General features: G+C 47.4%; 1 protein-coding gene across 3 annotated transcripts in view; it reads left to right on the top strand.

The window, feature by feature from the left end:
• kcnab1a (potassium voltage-gated channel subfamily A regulatory beta subunit 1a) overlaps positions 1 to 21,041 on the top strand; it is a 40,420-nt gene extending 19,379 nt beyond the window's left edge. For all 3 annotated transcript variants that reach the window (XM_052078291.1, XM_052078289.1, XM_052078290.1), the window contains exons 2-14: positions 11,172 to 11,215; positions 14,065 to 14,102; positions 14,902 to 14,981; positions 15,501 to 15,545; positions 15,837 to 15,881; positions 16,079 to 16,122; positions 16,195 to 16,281; positions 17,686 to 17,771; positions 18,858 to 19,002; positions 19,077 to 19,171; positions 19,540 to 19,660; positions 19,955 to 20,043; positions 20,241 to 21,041. In XM_052078291.1, the coding sequence (XP_051934251.1) occupies positions 11,172 to 11,215; positions 14,065 to 14,102; positions 14,902 to 14,981; positions 15,501 to 15,545; positions 15,837 to 15,881; positions 16,079 to 16,122; positions 16,195 to 16,281; positions 17,686 to 17,771; positions 18,858 to 19,002; positions 19,077 to 19,171; positions 19,540 to 19,660; positions 19,955 to 20,043; positions 20,241 to 20,330 (1,009 nt within the window). In that variant the 3' untranslated portion in view covers positions 20,331 to 21,041. The remainder of the gene's footprint in view (positions 1 to 11,171; positions 11,216 to 14,064; positions 14,103 to 14,901; positions 14,982 to 15,500; positions 15,546 to 15,836; positions 15,882 to 16,078; positions 16,123 to 16,194; positions 16,282 to 17,685; positions 17,772 to 18,857; positions 19,003 to 19,076; positions 19,172 to 19,539; positions 19,661 to 19,954; positions 20,044 to 20,240) is intronic.
• Positions 21,042 to 21,049: the final 8 nt, after the last annotated feature.

Raw genomic sequence — 21,049 nt, 5'->3', positions numbered from 1 at the left:
TTTTTTCTTTCTTCTTCCACCAACCATCATTTTGCATGGTTTGTTGATTCATTCATGAGCAAAATTACCCCCAAAAATCTGTGATTCCCACAAAGGAGAGAAAGTAGTTGTACTTAAAAGGCCATTTGTCACGTTGAGCCCGAGGTGATGAGGAATCGCCTCGTGCACAACAAAAAAAAAGAGGTGGATCCCCGGAGAAGCAGACAACGAAAAGATCTTGTGAGAACAAAGGGGTTTTTAATAAAGAACAAAAGGAGCCCGAACAGGGAAAACGGTAACAGAAAACGCTGGTCAAATAAGGACCAGGAAAAAATAAGGAAGACAACTGAAAACGCTCGCGAAACGATAAAGAGCGAGGAACAACCGAGATAACAATCTGATCACTATAAGAAGTACGCGAATGATTGAGGCCGTAAGGCAATAGGGCAGCGAGAAATAGTCGAACGACGAGAATAGCAAATCGAGAGCAATGGCACGGTAAGGAATTCTCCGGCAGTGAGATGACTGCCGGAGTCGCCTAATAAAGGCACGTAATCAGCCCGAAATAACGGGCAGGTGTGCCGAACAGGCGGTGGGAGAACCCGCCACCTGCTGGCGAGCACGCGACGTGACAGTACCCCCCCCTCAATGGACGCCTCCCGGCGGACTACCCGGTTTGGACGGATGAGCAGTGTGGAAGTCGCGCAGAAGGGACGGGTCAAGGATCCAGGAGCGAGGCACCCATTGCCGCTCCTCCGGCCCGTAGCCCTCCCAATCGACCAGGTACTGGAAGCCCTTGCCCCTGCGCCGAGAGTCCAGGATGGCACGGACCGTGTACACCGGGTCCCCGTCGACCACCCGCGGGGGCGGCGGCGGAGCGGGAGGGGGCGCCAAGGCGCTGGAAGACACAGGCTTGAGCAGGGAGACGTGGAACACGGGGTGGACCTTCATGGAGGCCGGCAGCCGGAGCCTGACCGCGACGGGGCTGATGACGGCCTCGACCTCGAACGGGCCAGCGAACCGGGGCCCCAGTTTGGCAGACGAGCCGGCCAGGCGAAGATCCCTCGCAGCCAGCCACACCTTTTCTCCCACCGCATATGAGGGCGCCGGGCGCCGACGACGATCAGCGATCCGCCGGTTCCGGGACGCAGTGCGGGACAACGCAGCCCGGGCCTCCCTCCACACGTGATGGGCCCGCTTAAGGTGGTGCTGCACGGAGGGGACCTCCACCTGCCCCTCCTGGGACGGGAACAGCGGTGGCTGGTAACCGTAGGCCGTCATGAACGGCGATCTGCCTGTAGCGGAGGAAACGAGAGTGTTGTGGGCATATTCCACCCAGGGCAGGTGGTCAGCCCAGGATGCCGGACGGTGGAGACAAACACAGCGGAGGGCTGCCCCCAGATCCTGGTTGGCGCGCTCAGCCTGTCCATTGGACTGAGGGTGGTACCCCGAGGTCAGGCTGGCCGTAGCTCCGAGGGACCGGCAGAACCGCTTCCAGACGCGGGACACAAACTGGGGCCCCCGATCTGACACGATGTCCGCCGGAATGCCGTGGAGACGGAAGACGTGCTGGATGAGGAGGTTGGCGGTCTCCAGCGCCGACGGCAACCTGGACAAGGGCACAAAGTGAGCGGCCTTGGAGAAGCGGTCCACGATCGTGAGCACGACCGTCCGGCCCCGGGAAGGCGGCAGGCCCGTGACGAAGTCCACAGCGATGTGAGACCACGGGCGAGGAGGAATGGGCAGCGGCTGGAGCAGTCCCGCCGGAGGCTGATGCGACGACTTGCCGCAGGCGCAGGAGGTGCAGGCCTTGACGAACTCCGTCGTGTCGCGGCGGAGCTCCGGCCACCAGAAACGCTGGGCGACAAGCTGCACAGTCCGGTTCACCCCGGGATGACACGCCACCTTGGATGCGTGTCCCCACTGCAGGACCTCCGAACGGAGGGCAGGAGGCACGAACAGCTTCCCTGCTGGGCACCCTGCCGGCACCTGCACCCCCACCAGGGCGGACAGGATCCGCTGCTCAATCTCCCACTGGACGGCCCCCACTATGCACTGGGTCGGGAGGATGGTCTCCGGGGAACGGTCCCTCCCCGCAGGTTCGTGGAGCCGGGAAAGGGCGTCAGGCTTAGTGTTCTTGGAACCGGGGGAGTAGGTGAGAACGAAGTCGAACCTGGTGAGGAAGAGGGCCCACCGGGCCTGACGGGCGTTAAGTCTCTTCGCGGAGCGGAGATAGGCGAGGTTCTTATGGTCCGTGTATACGGTAAACGGTTCCTTAGCCCCCTCGAGCCAGTGCCGCCACTCCTGTAATGCGGTGACCACAGCCAACAGTTCCCGGTTGCCCACGTCGTAGTTCGACTCGGCGGCACTGAGTCGACGGGAGAAGAAGGCGCAGGGGTGCAGCTTCTGGTCGACTGGGGAGCGTTGGGACAGCACCGCACCCACCCCTGAATCCGAGGCGTCCACCTCTACGACGAAAGGGCGGTCAGGGTCAGGATGTTGCAGAACCGGGGGACTAGTGAACGCCGCCTTAAGACGAGCGAACGCCGCATCCGCGGCAGGGTCCCACTTAAAAGGGATCTTGGTTGAAGTAAGGCGGGTTAGTGGAAGCGCCATCTGGCTGTAACCACGGATGAAACGCCTATAGAAGTTGGCGAACCCCAAGAAGCGCTGCAGTTCCTTACGGTTGGACGGGACCGGCCATTCAGTGACCGCACGCGTCTTAATGGGGTCCGCCCGTAGCTTGCCCTGTTCTATAATGAACCCCAGGAAGGAGATGACGGGAACATGGAACTCACACTTTTCTGCCTTGACGAAGAGCCGGTTCTCGAGCAAACGTTGTAGCACCAGCCGAACATGTTGCCGGTGCTCATGCAGAGAACGAGAAAAAATTAAAATGTCGTCAAGATAAACGAAACAGAAGATGTTGATCATGTCCCGGAGCACGTCGTTAATGAGGTTCTGGAAGACGGCAGGCGCGTTTGTGAGGCCAAAAGGCATGACGAGGTATTCGAAATGGCCCAGGGGGGTCTTAAACGCGGTTTTCCACTCGTCGCCCTCTCGGATGCGAACCAGGTGGTAAGCGCTGCGTAAGTCTAATTTTGTGAATATTGTGGCTGATTGTAATGGAGCGAAGGCGGAGTCCAACAAGGGTAGCGGGTATCTATTTTTAATTGTAATTTCATTTAATCCACGATAGTCCACGCAGGGCCGTAGGGATTTATCCTTCTTCCCCACGAAGAAAAAACCCGCCCCTAACGGTGAGCGCGAAGGTCTGATGAGACCTGCAGCGAGCGAGCTGTTTATATACTCCGTTAACGCCTCACGCTCGGGATGGGATACCTGATACAGACGCGAGGTTGGCAACGGAGCGCCCGCCTGCAGGTCTATCGCGCAATCGTAGGGGCGGTGTGGGGGCAAGGAGCGCGCGCGATCCTCGCTAAAGACCTCCCTAAGGTCCCGATAGCACTCCGGCACTCCGTCAAGGCAGATCTCCTCGGGGGGCGTGACGCGTTCGTGCCTCCCGACGGCTGACTGCAGGCAGTGCTGGTAACAATAAGGGCTCCAGCTATCGATAGCGGGGCGCGCCCATGAGATCACCGGGTTATGCGTCTGAAGCCAGGGTAAACCGAGGATGATCGGGGCGTTCCGGGACCGCATAACATAAAAACGGCGATGCTCAATATGATTACCGGATAACGAAAGCTTTAACGGCTCCGTTCGATGCGTTACCACCGCCAGGAGGCGCCCATCTAGATCACGCACCCGCTTCGCCACAACCAACTCCTCTAAAAAGCACCCCAGTTCGGACGCGAGATCAGTGTCCATTAAACAGTCATCTGCTCCCGAATCCACCAGGGCCCGAACCCGTCTTGACCGGGAACCGCCGAATACCTCCGCCTCGAGCTCGAGTCTATTGGGGTGTCCTGGTCGCTTGTCTACTCGCCTAGACTCGGGGGGCGACGCGCGGGGCCGTGACTTACAGTACTCGGGAGGAGCGTGGAAAAACGATCCCGGATGGCTGGTTGCGGCGCGGGGGGATGGTTGGGCGCCGTTTGTTGTAGCATGGTCGCGATGACGGCGCCTTCCTTCCTCCGCACCACCGTCCTTGCCGCCCAGCTGCATCGGCTCGTCCCGGGAGTGATCACCGAACCCACGATGTTCCTCACGGTACGTGGTGCGGCGGGACGGATACCGATCACCCCCACGCTCCCGGCCTCGCTCCCTCAGGCGATTGTCCATAAGGAGGGCGAGGTCGATCAGCTCCTCCAACTCGGTGCTGTGGTCGCGGGTCGCCAGCTCGTCCTTTAGTAATGAGTTCAGGCCACGGCGAAACAGTCCACACAGGGCCCGATCGTCGTACCCGCTCTGCGCGGCCAGGATCCGGAACTCGATGGAGTAGTCAGCGACCGAACGCCTTCCCTGCTGCAGGGCGAGCAGCCGCCCCTCCGCCTCTCTGCCCCGCACGGGATGGTGGAACACCCGACGGAAGGCTGCCACGAAATCAGGATAGGAGGTGCGGAGATTCGGCTTAGCGTCGCTGGTCGCGATTGCCCACGATGCCGCCGGACCTGTCAAGAGACTCATGATATAAGCCACCTTGGCGGCGTCAGTGGCATAGGAGGACGGCTGTTGGTCAAAAACGAGCGAGCAGTTGTGTAAAAAGTGTCCACACTGCCCGTGCTCACCCCCGTAACGAGGGGGATGTGGAAGCGAGGGCTCCCTCGACATAGTAGGGTACGAGGAGGGAGCCTCCGGGATGGTAGGACGAAGCCCGGAAGGTGGTCTTCGTTCCTCCACCCGAATAAGGCGAGGTTCGAGATCATCGAACCAATGAGCCAGCATGGAGACCGCGCCGTTGAGTTCCGTAAGGGCTTGGCTGTGCTGACTCATTTGCCGCTCTTGTCGAGCAAGAGCGGACAAGATCTTTTCGGCGTCTGCGGGATCCATGGTGGCCGGAGAATTCTGTCACGTTGAGCCCGAGGTGATGAGGAATCGCCTCGTGCACAACAAAAAAAAAGAGGTGGATCCCCGGAGAAGCAGACAACGAAAAGATCTTGTGAGAACAAAGGGGTTTTTAATAAAGAACAAAAGGAGCCCGAACAGGGAAAACGGTAACAGAAAACGCTGGTCAAATAAGGACCAGGAAAAAATAAGGAAGACAACTGAAAACGCTCGCGAAACGATAAAGAGCGAGGAACAACCGAGATAACAATCTGATCACTATAAGAAGTACGCGAATGATTGAGGCCGTAAGGCAATAGGGCAGCGAGAAATAGTCGAACGACGAGAATAGCAAATCGAGAGCAATGGCACGGTAAGGAATTCTCCGGCAGTGAGATGACTGCCGGAGTCGCCTAATAAAGGCACGTAATCAGCCCGAAATAACGGGCAGGTGTGCCGAACAGGCGGTGGGAGAACCCGCCACCTGCTGGCGAGCACGCGACGTGACACCATTACATTTTGCTCCATAGCCAGATAAAAATATTTCATTGCATTTCAATCGGAATGGAACCGCCATTGAATCCAAATGTTGCGGGGCATCAAATCCTGACATGTTACAATAGAGATTAAGAGGCAAACAAACACACAGGACAAAAAGGCACAAATACGGTGACCGTATTCTATGATTTTTCATTTATTTTGTCGTTTGCATACTGTTCTATTCGTCCTCAGAATTAAAAAAAAATGCTGTCTTTATCTGACCATAGCCTTGGCTTTTAAAAATGTAACCCTATCTGCACATGACATGCAGTACCTTTAAAGAAATGCATTTACATTTAACCCTCTCTGTAGATAATTTGCTCAGCAGCAACTCTTGAGACCCGCCTACCGGAATTAGAGTCCTTAAAACTCTTCTTGAAGAGTATTATTGTCCAACACGTGAAAGATCTCAAAACGAAAATACCCACAAAACAAAGAAGCCTTTTTAAAAGATGCATGTTGGTGATGTGTTTGTGTTTCGGTTCCCAGGATATGTTTGAGAAAAAGGGACTGGCTGTATTTGTGTAACCATATGAAGGCCATGTAATTGACTTTCTGTCTCCATGGAGATGAGAATGACAGAAAAAGCTGCTAGTGAGAAGCTTTCTGTTGAGTGGGTTTTTCTCTCAAATGTGTGTTTGTGTGTCTGAGCGGAGGTTTTGCGGTGGTGATTTGTACGCTGTGGATTTGAGGTTTTAGTCTGTAAAAATGCGGTGCCGAAAATTAAAGATGACCTGTGTTATTTTGGTTTTGGATGGGTTAGGTGATCATGTCATCTTTTAGAAGCTGCTTTTGCGTGGGAACATTAACACACATACACACACACACACACACACACACACACACACACACACACACACGCACAGACCCGACAGCCTAAATGCAAAGGAAATTGACAACTACTGTATGTGTGGCGTCGGAGTCAGTGAGTGGAACGAGATAAGAGGAAGTGATTGAGAGCCGGGGATGAGATATATGGGCAGCTATTCAATCACACCGCGTGCCAGGGGACTCCCTCAGCTAATTGTCCAACTCCACCAAGACTGATCTGCTTCCTCGCCACTTTCTTCTCATCTCGCTTCGTGCCAAGACCAAAGTAAATCTTCAAGGAGAGGTTTGACCTACACACCCGCTTTCATGCATTGCTTTTGACATTGAGATTTTTTTTTTGTTTAACTCAATGAATTCATCTGAGTTCAGTGAATAGACCCCCCCCCCCCCCCCCCACGGAGGTAATACTTTTACTACAAACTTTTTAGTGTGGTTGCTTGCTGGGTTTATCACAGAGACACAACATTGGATGCTAACCTGCATGCTGTGGTTAGTGGTTAGCCGACATGCTAACCACTGGACCACCGGGCCGCCCAGTATAGAATTACTGTTGACATAGTAAAGAATTCTATTTCAACAATTTTTTAAATACCCGAAATCTGATCTGCTCTAGCCTTTTTCTATCTCTCCGTCTGCTTGCCACAGTTTTTCTCCGGAGGACAAAACATGTGATTAAGAGGGCGGTACCGGTATACATCTATCTGCTTGACAACATACTCTCACACGTTGCTAATTGTAGCTTTAGTGAAGAACTCCCTTCCGATTTCAAGCCCCGCTTAGGCTGCCTTGCAATTATAACTCCTTCCTGGCTTCATCCTTTCTCCTGCCTTGATCTTTGGCCCCGCAACAATGAGACAATGTGGGTTGACAGACTTTTGGGATAAAAGATCAGCAAAGGTGTAGAAAGATAAAGGAGATAAAGAAGTCACAGGAGATCACGGTTATTTATTTATGGTGCGATGAAAACAGGTCTTCATTAAGTTGTGAGCACAGTGCTTGCTTGGCCTCATTAAGGCCTTATTCATGTTAATTCTTTGACAATCTAATGAGCACATTAGATCAATCCCTGCAAGGCACCCAAGAGAGGAAGTATTTTCACTATGTTCACTTTTGGACTGTTCTGAACCCAAACACGGTGAGATTCTCCGATCTGGTGATCGACTTTATACATTTAAACGACGGCCTGTTTAATCCAATGTATTTTTCCTCTTGGCTTCTAAGATGATTGTACTTTAAGTAATGGATCTCATTAGATTGCCGTGGCTGACGAGTGTGCATAAGTTCAAACGGTCATATCTAAAAGGCTGCAGTGGTTACGATCGTATTATAACGGCGACTGCAGTGAGCTCACGGCTGAGCAAGCCGGTATGCGATGTCGTGAATAATGCAGTGGTGAAGCTTAGCGCGGTCAGAGTCTATATGAACTCATTAGCAGTTTGCATTCACTGCATGCAGCAGACCTCATTTCGATTAGGTCATCCAAAGTAAAACGTTGGTTGGATTTTATTTTATTTTTTAAGGGCTCCTGGTGAGAGGTCAAGACTAATTGTAAATGAGATGGACAAAAATATTGGGAGCTCGGCATACTGTGCGTGCTGTTTGTGTTCACTACAAGGGGAATTGAAAGATAGATGGAAATATGGGGTGGGACTCCCTTTTGCAGATACTGTATAAGGTTCCGCTTTTCTGAGAAAGGTTTGGGAACCCGTATCTGCTTTGCAATTGTTCAAAATGTTCTCTACAGAATCAAGTCTCAGGGTCCACTCTGGAATTTCGCCTCAGCAGCCACAGAACGATGATTTATTCATTCATTGATACTAGGTGTAGCCCAAAATATTTTCCTGAAAGTACTTTTTTTTTCTCCTCGGACCAGATGAAACCAATGAAAGGATAATAGAAATAAAAGGTCAGTGTGTTTATCACTAAGGGGTCTTTTGCGGCGCTACCAAGAATGTATTCTTTTTTGTTTTGATCACTGTGGCGTGTTCGCTAAATGTCAAATGCTAGCCACATTGTTGTGAATCCCAATACTTTAGTAGAAGCGAGCTCGCTGCTACAAAAGCTAAAAATATATAAAATAGCGTGGCTTGCTTCATGCCTGATATGCATTTGAATATGCATCATGTAGACTGATAAATTAGGCCAAACACGTGTGGCAAAGTACAGGCACGAACGAGTATGTTTACTCTTTGCATATGGTTATTATGTATAGTCAGGGAAAAGAAATTATGTGTTGAAGTGCAAGCTAGTACAAACGAATACGTGAGGGGCAAAAATCATGAAAAGAAAATCAGGAAGGATTGGCTAGAGTGTCCTATTTCAGCAAGACAGAACAAAAGTAATATTTGAAGCAGATTAGTGAACTCTAGTGTGGCGTGGCTATGTGTCCTTGTGTGTCAAAAAATGATATTTTTTTTCAGCAAGGCTACGCTGAGCTCAGCGGAAACAGCCGTCGAGCTGAGCAAAAGGCTATAATGAAACCATAGGGAGACGCCGAGCCAAAAGGAAATCCAGAGCTGTGGAGAGACGAGGGCAAGGAGCTGCGGAGTCGCTCAGGTGCTAAAGGAGGAGTTTACAGGGCCAGTTCGACGACCCTGCAAGGAGGAAGCGGAAGGTTATCTGAGGGGTCTTGATAATTGGATGCCATGCAGCTGGAGGGGACCTGCTCTGGATCCAAGCGCTATCATATAGAATACATAATACTTATCACCGTCGCAATCCCCTCAAATTTTCCACTCAAATATCGCCCGGTACATACGTCAGCATAAAAAAATGTATATTTCGGGAGTGTTTTTTTTTTTTTTATGGAATCCACTATGATTCCATTAAAAAAAAAAGTAACTCTCTTTCATCCAAAAATCCACATTATAAACACAGACAAGTGAACATCTAGAGATCTGAAAATAGGCACATAAAACCAAGTGTTATGGCAAATCTTCAAGTCAAGTCAAGTCAAGAGTATTTCTCGAGCACTTTCAAACAGCCATCGCTGCATACAAAGTGCTGTACATGGAGCGATTTAACATGCACAATAAACAGTAAGACAAATCGGTAATAAAGGCGGTAGAAAGCACCAAACAGTAAAATCAAGAACAAATCTAAGTCATGCTGAGTCGATCGCCAAAGAATACAAGTGAGTTTTGATCTTATCAAACATCCATCCATGCACATCACATCAACGTCATTTCTCATAAGATTTCAATTAATTTAATGTTGTGTTATCGAGGAATTAAGAATAGAAAAATAAATGTAATATCCCTGATTTCTGGTGAAAACTAAACCAACAATAAAACTACTCAGTCTGTGATTGATTCCAAATAAGCCCAGACCAGAGTGTTATTATCTTTCATCCGACATCTAATATAAACACATGCGCATGTGCATCTCGGCTCAGTGGCTCTATCGATTACAGTTATAGTGTTAAGTGGAGCTGTCGTGCGATGTTATTTTGCTCCGAAGCTGAGGACCAAAGCCAATGACGCAACCACGGAGGCCGTTGCATCAGAAAGCAAGAGGGAGAGAATCTTTTTCACGTGCAGCGAGAGGCCAAGGTTGCCATCATGGCAGGGATATCGAAAAAATCATTATTACTGTGGATCATCAAGCAAATGAAGACGTACTTGGGTGAAGATGAATAGCTTCATTGACACGGAAGACTTGTTACGCTAAGATCCGCTTTGGAAAAATGATTACAGGGGTTTAAAATTTCAATCAATATTTGATTGGCCGGGACGGCTGCACGCTGTGCGTGTGTGTGCTTACACGCTAAGTGGAGGTGGTGTGTGCTTCCAAGTGTTTGCAAGAGCCTTTTGAGACAGATTACAAATGAGCTGGAAGCTCTTCCGAGCAGGAAATTTCCTCATCGGTCCTTTTTGCTTCATTGCTGTCATTCCTCCAAACATCATCGCACCTCTCAAACTCACGTGGGCTCCATAATTCCTGTAGACTTGGGCCCCCTGTCTCCTTATCTGAAATCAACGGTCTCAAACTTGGGCCTTAAACTGGACAGTGATTTCAAACTCAATCGGCAAATTGGTGCCGTTGTTAAATCCAGCTTCTTTCACCTTAGACAGCTGGCCAAAATAAAACCTCTCCTCTCACATGAACACTTTGAGACAGTAATTCATGCCTTTGTCACATCCCGGCTCGATTACTGCAATATCCTTGACTTTGGAGTCAGCCAGTCCTCCATTAAGCGCCTTCAGCTGGTCTAGAATGCCGCTGCTCGCCTCTTGACTGGTACTCGTAAGAGGGAGCATATAACTCCTACTCTGGCATCCCTTCATTGGCTCCCCATTCATTTTAGAGTTATTTTCAAGATCCTCCTCTTTGTTTTCAAATCTCTGAATAATCTCGCGCCACCTTACCTCTCTGAGCTCATCCGCCCCTACACACCTGCCCGGCGCCTCAGGTCTGTGGACCAGACTTTGTTAGAAGTACCAAGAACTAAACTGAGGCTCAGAGGGGATCGAGCCTTTTCTGTTGCTGGTCCCTCTCTCTGGAATGAACTCCCACTGAACATTCGGCAAGCCTCCTCGCTGCCCATCTTTAAAGCCCTCCTCAAAACTCACTTGTATTCTTTGGCATTCGACTCAGCATGATTTTACCGCTTGGTGCTTTCTACCGCCTTTATTACCATTTCGTCTTACTGTTTATTCTGTAAGTTAAATCGCTCCATGTACAGCACTTTGTATGCAGCGATGGCTGTTTGAAAGTGCTCGAAAAATACTGTTGACTTGACTTGACTTGACTTGACTTGAACCTCTAAGATGACCCACAAAAACGTAACAGCACTGGGCGCAACCGAAAGAGCGTTAGGGCATATGCGTTTTGATGAAGCGCCGAGTTAAGTCGTTTTCATCTGTTTTTTTTTGCAGGAACCTTGGAAAGTCAGGACTGCGGGTATCTTGCCTAGGACTCGGTAAGTGCATGTCATTTCACTTTCTTCTTGTGTCACTCAGTGAGAAAGTATTGAACTGTGCGTGGAGTCATTAAACACATTTCACGAGTAAAATGGGGGGCGGGTTGTGATCGCCTCCGCTCCGTATCGCTTGCGGTTTGAAAGTCTGACACGGGAGCTGCACCGGTAATTACGTGATGACATAGGGCGGGACGATGTGATGCGTAGCAGCGTTAGCAATAGCCACAATGAAGGCAACAATGAAGGTTGTCTCAGTAGTAGCAAAGAGTTGATCCTCCGCTGCCTTTCGACCATTTTGAGTTGTGTTGTGTGTGTGCGTGTGTGTGCTTGATCATAAAATTCAAAATTGGTACTTGTCGCTTGGAGGATAGCCTGTCAGTTTTCTGGACACTGTCAAGGTGCCCTTGAACAAGGCACTAAACGCCCCCAAACTGCTTTAGGGAGCAACGCAGTTGAGCTGCCCCTTCACTCTGACATCTCTCCCTCGAGTGCATGCCCGTTGGATGTCTTTGTGCATACGGCATGAGTGAAGATGTGGAGCCCTGCATCTGTGTGTGTAAAGCTTTCACCACACGCAACACAGTGTGATGAAAGTCAGAGATTAGAGTGCAGCCTTCGAAATCAAACACTCCAAAAGTCATAGGTATGCTCATAATCACGAGTTTATAGTAACAGAGTGCAGTGAGGTGAGGCGAGTTATTGAGTTTCATTGTCAGGTTTGGGAAATAAAAAAAATTGTAACGTTATTTTGAACCTGGGTTGTACTGTTTATGTTGTTCTCTCCGCCCACTGAAAGCAGCAGTAAAAAAGTAGACAAAACCGAATGACAAATCACAGTAGTCAAAGGTGATGCAAGTGCTGTTCTGAAAAAGTCCATAAAAAAATAATAAAGGGGCAGTGCAGTAGATGGGCCTGTGCAACACACCCGGAAATAGATCCAAAGGTTGTATGTTAGTCGATGCTGATGACTTTGCAGTATTTGCTATCATTACGGAGACTATCCACACATTTGCATAGCCAAATGCGCACTAATGTAGAACCATGCTATTTTCCTCTTTGTCTTTGCTGTGTGCAACGATGCAGACTCAGATTAACTGCGTGGTAAAAAATATTTCTTGGTAGAAAAACAACATACTTGCCTTTTCGCTTTAAATGCCTCTCTCCGTTTCACGAACAACTCTCACAAAGTTATCCGGTCGGTTAACAATTGTTGCATAGCAACCTTACCTACATCCACCGCGGTTACCATTAGAAAAAGAAATGGGATTTCATTTCCATCAAAAACTGCAAAAACTCTGTTGATCCCGTATGTGCAGTGGCTGTAACGTTTTCATAACACACTGAGCCTCCCACTCAGACACAAAGCAGCAACTCGACATCCGCAGGAGTGAACATAATTCTGCCGCAATGGAAGCAGCTTAAACGGTTGACTGAACACACACACGCACATGCACACGCACACACACACACATCAGAGAGATGTTCAGAACCCCCCATTTTGAAAGGTATGTGAAAAATGTAGATAAGAAACGTACATACTGGAAAAAACTCTCCATGATCACATTCTGGCTATGGGCATACAGTAGGTGTCACGAGGTGAAGTCGCCATGGTTACCGATCTCAACAAATCTTCAAATCGGACCAGTGATGATATGAATGTAGATTTTATGCACCATCATGGTCACGGTCGGAAGCATTAAAACATGTTGCTCGATAGTTAAAATAGTTGTGCAATGAATCTATGACAGGGGTGGGCAAACTTTTTGGCTCGGGGGCCGCATTGACTTTTAAAATTTGACAGAAGGGCCTGGTCAGCACGAGCTATGGTACATGAAAAAAAAAACTGCATTTGTTGACAGTCCATATCAAACATCGACACAACAAAAGCATGAAAGTACTGTATTAATATACTTTTTTAAAAATGACAACAGTGTTGTTGATGACCTATTTTAGCCTGTGCATTGCTGCAGATGGGTTGTGATCAGACCAGTAGAAGTAGAGCGATACCGAGGTCCTCGGTGGTCGAAAAGACCCGCCCCCCTCCCCCCAACTTCTCCAACTTCAAGTCAACGCGCCACCTGGCGGTGAAAGGCCTGTCATTACAAGTCCACTTGAAATGAATGCAATCATTCACATCGAACCTTAATTGTGGACCAAACTTCGGCGGGCCGGATTAAAAAGACCAAAGGGCCGGATTCGGCCCGCGGGCCGTAGTTTGCCCACCTCTGATCTATGCTATGCTATCTTGAAAAGCAAAAGCATGTAAGGTCTTGAGGAAAAATAAAAAAAGTGGTTGATCACCTCTCCGGGAAGTTGCAGGCTTGCTTCCTTATCTGTTTTCAAGCAACCCTCGCAATCCCCTGAATGACTACACGGAAGCCATGTGGCATTTTAAGGTTCGAAGCAGAAATAAATTTCTGTTTCAGGCTGTTTTGCGACACTGTAAATTCTTAGGCTGCTGCAAAAATGTTGAACGGGAAGTATTTTGGCACAACGGAGCTCCATGAAGAATTCCGTGAGGGAATTTGCTGAGGGCTTTGTTTGATTGCTTGCGGTGGGCTTAACTTCTTGCATACCTTCAGCGCTGTTTACCTGCTAATCAGCAGCAGTAGCCGGACTCATTTTGCAAACTGCCCGCGGTCACACGCATATGCATCACTATTAGAAAGCGCAAACAGGCAGTCACACGTAGTAATCATTCATCAAAGGATAAATTGTTTCTCTTGGGAACATGACAGCCTCGTTAGTTTAATCCCATATGTCAGAGCTCACAAACCGATGCATGTTACAAAATTTTTTCTAAGGTCTCAAGGCAATTGCTTTTTTTTGTCTGTTTGTTTTCCCTCCAGGTACATGGGTGACTTTTGGGGGTCAGATAACAGATGAGGTAGGCTCCATTTTCTTCTCATCGTTCATGCTTTTATGGAGGTGAGGAAAAATGTTGTTTTTTTTTTGGAATGAGAATGATCAATTTTGATGGACACTTTTCTCCATAAACTACCCATCCCCCCCTTCCCCATCCACCCCCACCACCCATCCCGCCTCGAAAGTTCAGAATGTATTTGAACCGTTCTGCGGTGACCTGTGTGACCGCCCGTGTTGCCTTGTAGTGTTGCCGCATCCCTGTACACACATTCACACCCACACACTCAGTCCACACGCCTTCCTCCCAGCCGTTATTCTTCAGTTCAATGTCACTGGTGACATCATGTGCTAAGGCAGCCCCCTTCTTTGCTTCAACGTTTCTGTTGTCATCAACTGATCGACAGTCTGCTTTACGTTTAAGAGCGGACATAAACACAAGCTTTGGTAGACAATAGCTGCTGGCAATGAGACGGCTTTTATTGTGATAAATGGTCATTGTCTCAACACTTTATCGTTGTTCTTTAAGTAAAGCTCATTTGGTTCTTTGTTTATTTCAAAGCACTTGGTCAGCAGGTACACAATCAGGCTTGAGCCCTTGGGTCATCCATCATGGGGACATGTGCAAACACAAAGACTTGTCTAACACGTGAAGGGGGGACTTCTTATTCTGTGTAAAGGTCAATTTAGGGACATTAATGCATCATGTTTTTTTTTTAAAAACAACTACAATAACAAAAGCTCCGGACATTGAAGCATGTTGCTTAGCATTGCTTATTGTGAGATGGAGCTTGTAGTCCTCAAGCTTCGACTCATGTTGCCAGGTTGCAGAGCAGCTGATGACTATTGCCTACGAAAGCGGGATCAATCTGTTCGATACGGCTGAAGTCTATGCTGGCGGCAGGTGGGTGTTGTCCGGTTTCCCCACACTCGGGCTCCAATTCACAGTCTCAGTATATTACTTTCTATTGTCAACCTAAATAGAGTTTGCCTTCGGACTTTGTGCTGCTTTCATCGAAAAAACGCAATCTGTGTTGAGGTACTTATTCTGAATCTGATTTATCACTGGTTTGACAAGCTCCAGTCGACAGTGTTTCCCTTATAATATTTTGCCTTTGCTTTGAGGAAAATATGAAGTTGTCCTCAGATTAATATAACATCACTCTCATCGGATGCTGACTTTATTCTCACAATGTCAAATTATTTTAATTTCAGTGAGTCCTTCACATTCATTCATGTCCTATGTTTGTCCTATGTTTGCTCCCTGAAATAATAATTCCAAAAAGATTGATTAGCATACCCATTATTGTCGACAGTTGAACCTAAAGCAAATTTAAAACCAATTTCTGTTTGTCGTGCCCATAAAATTACATGACTAACATCAAAATATAATTCTTGTCATTTTTTTTGTTCAACCTTTCAGGGCTGAAGTGATTCTTGGAACCATTATCAAGAAGAAATGCTGGAGGTAATGACATTCCAGTGCTTTTATATATTAACCCAGTCAATTTTTGCACCATAAAAGGCTCGAATAGAAACAAATAAACAAACGAACAGCCTGTGAATAGAATAGTGAGGACACGGAAGGCAAAGCAACCGGGTGACTTAAAGAGCGGCTGTAGTCGGCAAAATGTCCGATTTGAAGACTTAAATGCAGAGAGACAGAATCGATCCTGAAAATAATTTACTACCAACTGTAAAATCAACACAGCAACCATCTTTGAATGTTCCTTTCATTTTCTGTTTTGTTATTTTGTAGGAGATCCAGCTTGGTCATCACCACCAAACTTTACTGGGGAGGAAAGTGAGTTCGGAGTACCTTTTTCTTTTTTTTTTTAAATTCCTTAACATTTATTTCAAATACGAAAAAAAAATATTTTCATTATTTCTAGTATACAGCAACGTATGCTGTTTTCTTATACTGCTATAGCCACATTGACAATCTGGCAAAGAAAATAAAAGCTTTGGGCATCACTTGTTTTTTTTTTTTTATGCCACCAGAGCAGAGACAGAGAGAGGCTTGTCTCGAAAGCACATTATTGAAGGTATGGCTAAAACGGCGACAACTTAATAATGAATGATGTCAAAAGCTTTTGTTAATGTATGTGGTCCGAAAGGTCTGAAGGGCTCGCTTCAGAGGATGCAGTTGGAGTACGTCGATGTCGTTTTTGCCAACCGTCCTGACAGCAACACCCCGATGGAAGGTGAAGCATTCGCTGTCCGAGGCACCTGAGAAATCATAATCAGGTCATGAACACGTCCAGGATGAGAACACGCCCCACTTGTCTGGCATGTGTTTGTACCTTGTGCACTGAGTACTTTGCCTCAAATGTTTACGCAACATGAGAGGCATACACTTGTCCAACAATTCTTATCTCTATATCAGGGGTGTCAAACTCATTTTTGGCGCGGGCCACGTTGTAGTTACAGTTTCCCTTGGAGGGCCATTTTGAATTTTGGGAAACCATATAAATGTTTCATCACCACCACACATTACATACACAGCGCACAAACAAATTGATGGATGACAAGTTTTAAAATCAGAAGTCAAGAATAATGACTGTTATTGTTCATTACATGTGACAATTTGACATTTTGGTTCAGACTTTATCAAGCATCGTGGAACTTGACATGCTTGATTTGCGTTCGCGGGCCACATAAAACGATGTGGCGGGTCAGATCTGGCCCCCGGGCCTTGACCTTGACACCTGTGCTCTATGCAGAAATGAAACAGTGGGATTTTATTTTTTTTTCTTCTTTCACATAACCAAACTTTCCGTCCATTTTCAAAAGTTCTCCTTGTCTTTTTTTTTCTTCTGTCCTACCTTGTTCTTAACCTTTGTACAACAAAGTACATCGCTCCACCAAAAAGCAAGAAAATAAGTGTGATGCCCTCAGCGAGAGAGATTGCGGCATAATTATTGGGGAATGAATCCGGGGGTGATGATGATTGGACCTAATGACAGTCCCAAGTCTGAGTTTTTGTTGCCTGGTTCTGTCAGCACTGTTTGAGATTAATTGCATCATTAGCGCTGCGGTAGGCTAAAACATACTGTAAGCATCCCTACATGAGATTGTGAGTTAGTGGTGGATTGGGATAGTACGGAGCCCCTAAGGGGACATGGAAGGAAAAAAAACAAAACTTTGCGAGATCTCGCAATACTTTGGAATATTTTGCGAGATCTCCCAAAATTTTATTTTTTCTCCTTCCATGTCCCCTTAGGGGCTCCGTAGGATAGTGAATGAGAAAACTCGCGTACATTTAAAATGCAACTGTGCAACTGTGTGTGCTATTTACTTAACTCCAATCCGTAATGTATGACTTACATATAATACACATACAACATAAAAATACACCCCAAATTTAAAAAACTGGATACATTTTATGTATATTTTGAGAGCTTTCAAATACAAATTTCAAAAGCTATCGGCGAAAACGTTTTTTTTTTAACAAAGAAAAAAAAATCTTCCTAGAGCAATATTTTTTCTTCAGTAAGTTTAGAAGCCATCCTTGATGAATACAGAAACACACACACACACACAAAATCACATTTCACAATATTATCCCACTCACCGCAACTTACTGATAATTTGCATGTGTCTGACAGAGATCGTCCGGGCCATGACTTATGTGATCAACCAAGGGATGGCAATGTACTGGGGAACATCTCGGTGGACAGCGATGGAGATCATGGTAAGCATGAAGAACACCCCGAAAGATTCACTCTACATCTTTGCAAGGGAACAATTTCTAATGAATGACATTAAAAAAAAATTGAACTAATTCCTAATTCCGCTCAAATAAACGGTGCTCCGGTGGTCGACTGGTTAGCGTGTCGGCTTCACAGTGCAGAGTTGTAGGGTCCGATTCTGCCTTCCTGTGTGGTGCTTGCATGTTCTCCCTGTGCCAGCGTGGCTTTTCTCCGGGTACTCCGGTTTCCTCCCGCATTCCAACAAAACATGCATGGAAGGCTGACTGAACCCTCCAAATTGTCCCTAGGTGTGAGTGTGAGCGTGGATGGTTGTTCGTCTTTGTGTGCCCTGCGATTGGCTGACAACCGGTTCAGGGTGTCCCCCGCCTACTGCCTGAAGGCAACTGGGATATGCTCCAGTACTCCCTGCGACCCTCGTGAGGATAAAGTGGTTCCGAAAATGGATGGATGGATGATGTAAGAACTCGATGGAATATTGATTAACTGATTTGAATTAACATTTGAATGAGTACCCGATTGCCACGATTTGATTAGCCCTCTCTCCTCCGTCTCCCTACTCTTGAAGTCCGTCCCATCTATGGCTGTCCTCCTTTGGTTCTTTTCCATCCATCCATCCATCCATTTTCCGAACCGCTTGATCCTCACTAGGGTCGCGGGGGGTGCTGGAGCCTATCCCAGCCATCTTCGGGCAGTAGGCGGGGGACACCCTGAATCAGTTGCCAGCCAATCGCAGGGCACGCACAGACGAACAATACGCGTTCACACTCACACATAGGGACAATTTAGAGTGTTCAATCAACCTGCCACGCATGTTTTTGGAATGTGGGAGGAAACCGGAGCACCCGGAGAAAACCCACGTAGGCCCGGGGAGAACATGCAAACTCCACACAGGGAGGCCGGAGCTGGAATCGAACCCGGTACCTCTGCACTGTGAAGCCAACGTGCTAACCACTGGACTACCGGGCCGCCTGGTTCTTTTCTCCTCTCCTATTTTCTTTTCGTGACAAAGAAGCTAACTAATGCATATATCAGGCTTACCAATTCCTGTTGGGTCTTTGTTCTTGCAGGAGGCGTACTCGGTGGCAAGACAGTTTAATTTGATCCCGCCAGTGTGTGAGCAGGCGGAGTACCATCTCTTCCAGAGGGAGAAAGTGGAAGTGCAACTGCCCGAGCTTTATCACAAGATAGGAAAGGAGTCTTTGCTGTCATCCTGTCATATTTTTGACTTTCCAAAGTTCTTTTTCTGTGAACATACGTAGTAACGTTTGTCTTCTCCTTGGGCGCAGGGGTCGGAGCGATGACTTGGTCACCGCTGGCGTGCGGCATCATCACAGGGAAATATGAGAATGGCATTCCTGAATCTTCCAGGGCTTCCATGAAGGTACACACACTCGTTGGACTTTGCCGGGCTTTTTTTCCAGGTTCTTCGGCTTGCTCTCGCGTTCCAAAATGTTCGGTAAATTGAAAACTTCAAATCCGTGGTATGCTGCCCTTTTCAAATAAGACGTTTTAAACAGGGCCCGCGAATCAGAAGGTCAGTTGAAAAACAGATGAAATGTTCAGTGAGATGAAATAATAATAATTTAAAATACAACTGCAAGAAAAGGTGAAGGTATGTTTCTTTTTATTTTAAATGATTTCAAAAAGATGAATGAAATGTTCATGAAAATGTCTCGTGAGATTTTTTTTTTTTTTTTAAATCCAGTTCTGTCTTTAACTTTTGACTTCCCCACTTTCTCGCTCTTCCAGTCGTATCAATGGCTTCGAGAAAAAATCGTGAGTGAAGATGGACGAAAGCAGCAAGGCAAGCTGAAAGACCTCAACCACATTGCGGAGAAGCTGGGCTGCACGCTACCTCAACTGGCTGTGGGTGAGTCAGACTCCAACCGTATACATGTGTCATAATTTGCCATATTTGTCACCAACAAAATCAATACTGTACCTTACCTTCTCAAGAAAATAAAATAAAATAAAATCTCAAACAGGCAGTTGCACGCACATGATTAAAAAACAAACAAACAGAGCATTGGCAGAGGTAATTCCAAAGGCCACTTGTCCACTTCCCCACTCGTCAAGACAATTAAAAGTATAAACGCGACACCTACTAGCAAGCAACCATTGTTGGCGCAACGGCTCACGCCTCCACCACATCCTCTCTATGCAGCGTGGTGTTTAAGGAACGAAGGTGTGAGTTCAGTCCTGTTAGGGACATCCAATCCCGAGCAGCTCACGGAGAACCTCGGGGCCATCCAGGTGAGAACATGGACACACGCACGCATTGACGCGGCGCTTTTCCATAGTGCTTGTCCACATTCGGATTGTGGGTGAGCTCGAGCCGATCACAGATTATTTGAGGCAAGAGGTATGACGTACCCTCTCCGGAATCCAACTTTATTTCTGTAGAATTCTCTCCTCCTCCCGGTATCAATTATTATGTATCTCACATCCAGGTTCTTCCCAAGATGACGTCTCATGTGGTGTCTGAAATCGACCACATTCTGGGCAACAGGCCGTACAGTAAGAAGGACTACCGCTCATAGACTTTACTGGTAGGACCCCCCCGGCCCCCACGTCAAGGCTGCGACAGACTTGTCATACCGCCTACCATGGACCTGCTGTGGCCTGCTTCAGACTGGAACAAACCCCGCATTGCATGACCTGGACTGTCTGAGCCGCCCTGCTCGATTCCACAAGGCTAACATCGGGTGCCTCTCCTTGACGCTTCTAGTTTAGCTTAGTCAGCGTGGCCCTGTTTAGTATCCGTCTGGAAACATGCTGCAGCCTGTTAAGTACAGTATGTCTGGAGTCGGGGTGGGTAAACCTTTGTGCTGAAGGGCCACATTAGATTTTTTTTTTTAGGCCTGCCGTAAACAAAGCAACGCTGCCGTTTGTGACAGATCTGGACATCTGGGAAAATTATTAATTACATAATAATTACAGTCTGTGACTCACAGACGTACACCTGGCGATTGACCTTGCCACTCTCTGTGTTCTTCCTGGGATACGAGGTTTTTAGGCTATACCTTTATATGGTACTGTCTTATATTTCATGGAACTATGAATAACATGATGCATTTATAAGGGAAGAAACAGATTGCTTTGGCGGCTGCAGCTATCTTATATGGGTTCGATTCCGGCACCGGTTTTTCTTTGTGGAGTTTGCATGTTCTCCCCATACCTGCCTGGATTTTGTCCGGGTACTCGGATTTCCTCCCACATTCAGAAAACAAAACAGGCAGGTTAATAGAACACGTTAAGT

The sequence above is a fragment of the Hippocampus zosterae genome, chromosome 10 (genome assembly GCF_025434085.1).
Source record: "Hippocampus zosterae strain Florida chromosome 10, ASM2543408v3, whole genome shotgun sequence".
Lineage (NCBI taxonomy): Eukaryota > Metazoa > Chordata > Actinopteri > Syngnathiformes > Syngnathidae > Hippocampus > Hippocampus zosterae.
The sequence above is the reverse complement of the archived record's forward strand: the minus strand, read 5'-3'. Positions and strand labels throughout refer to the sequence as shown.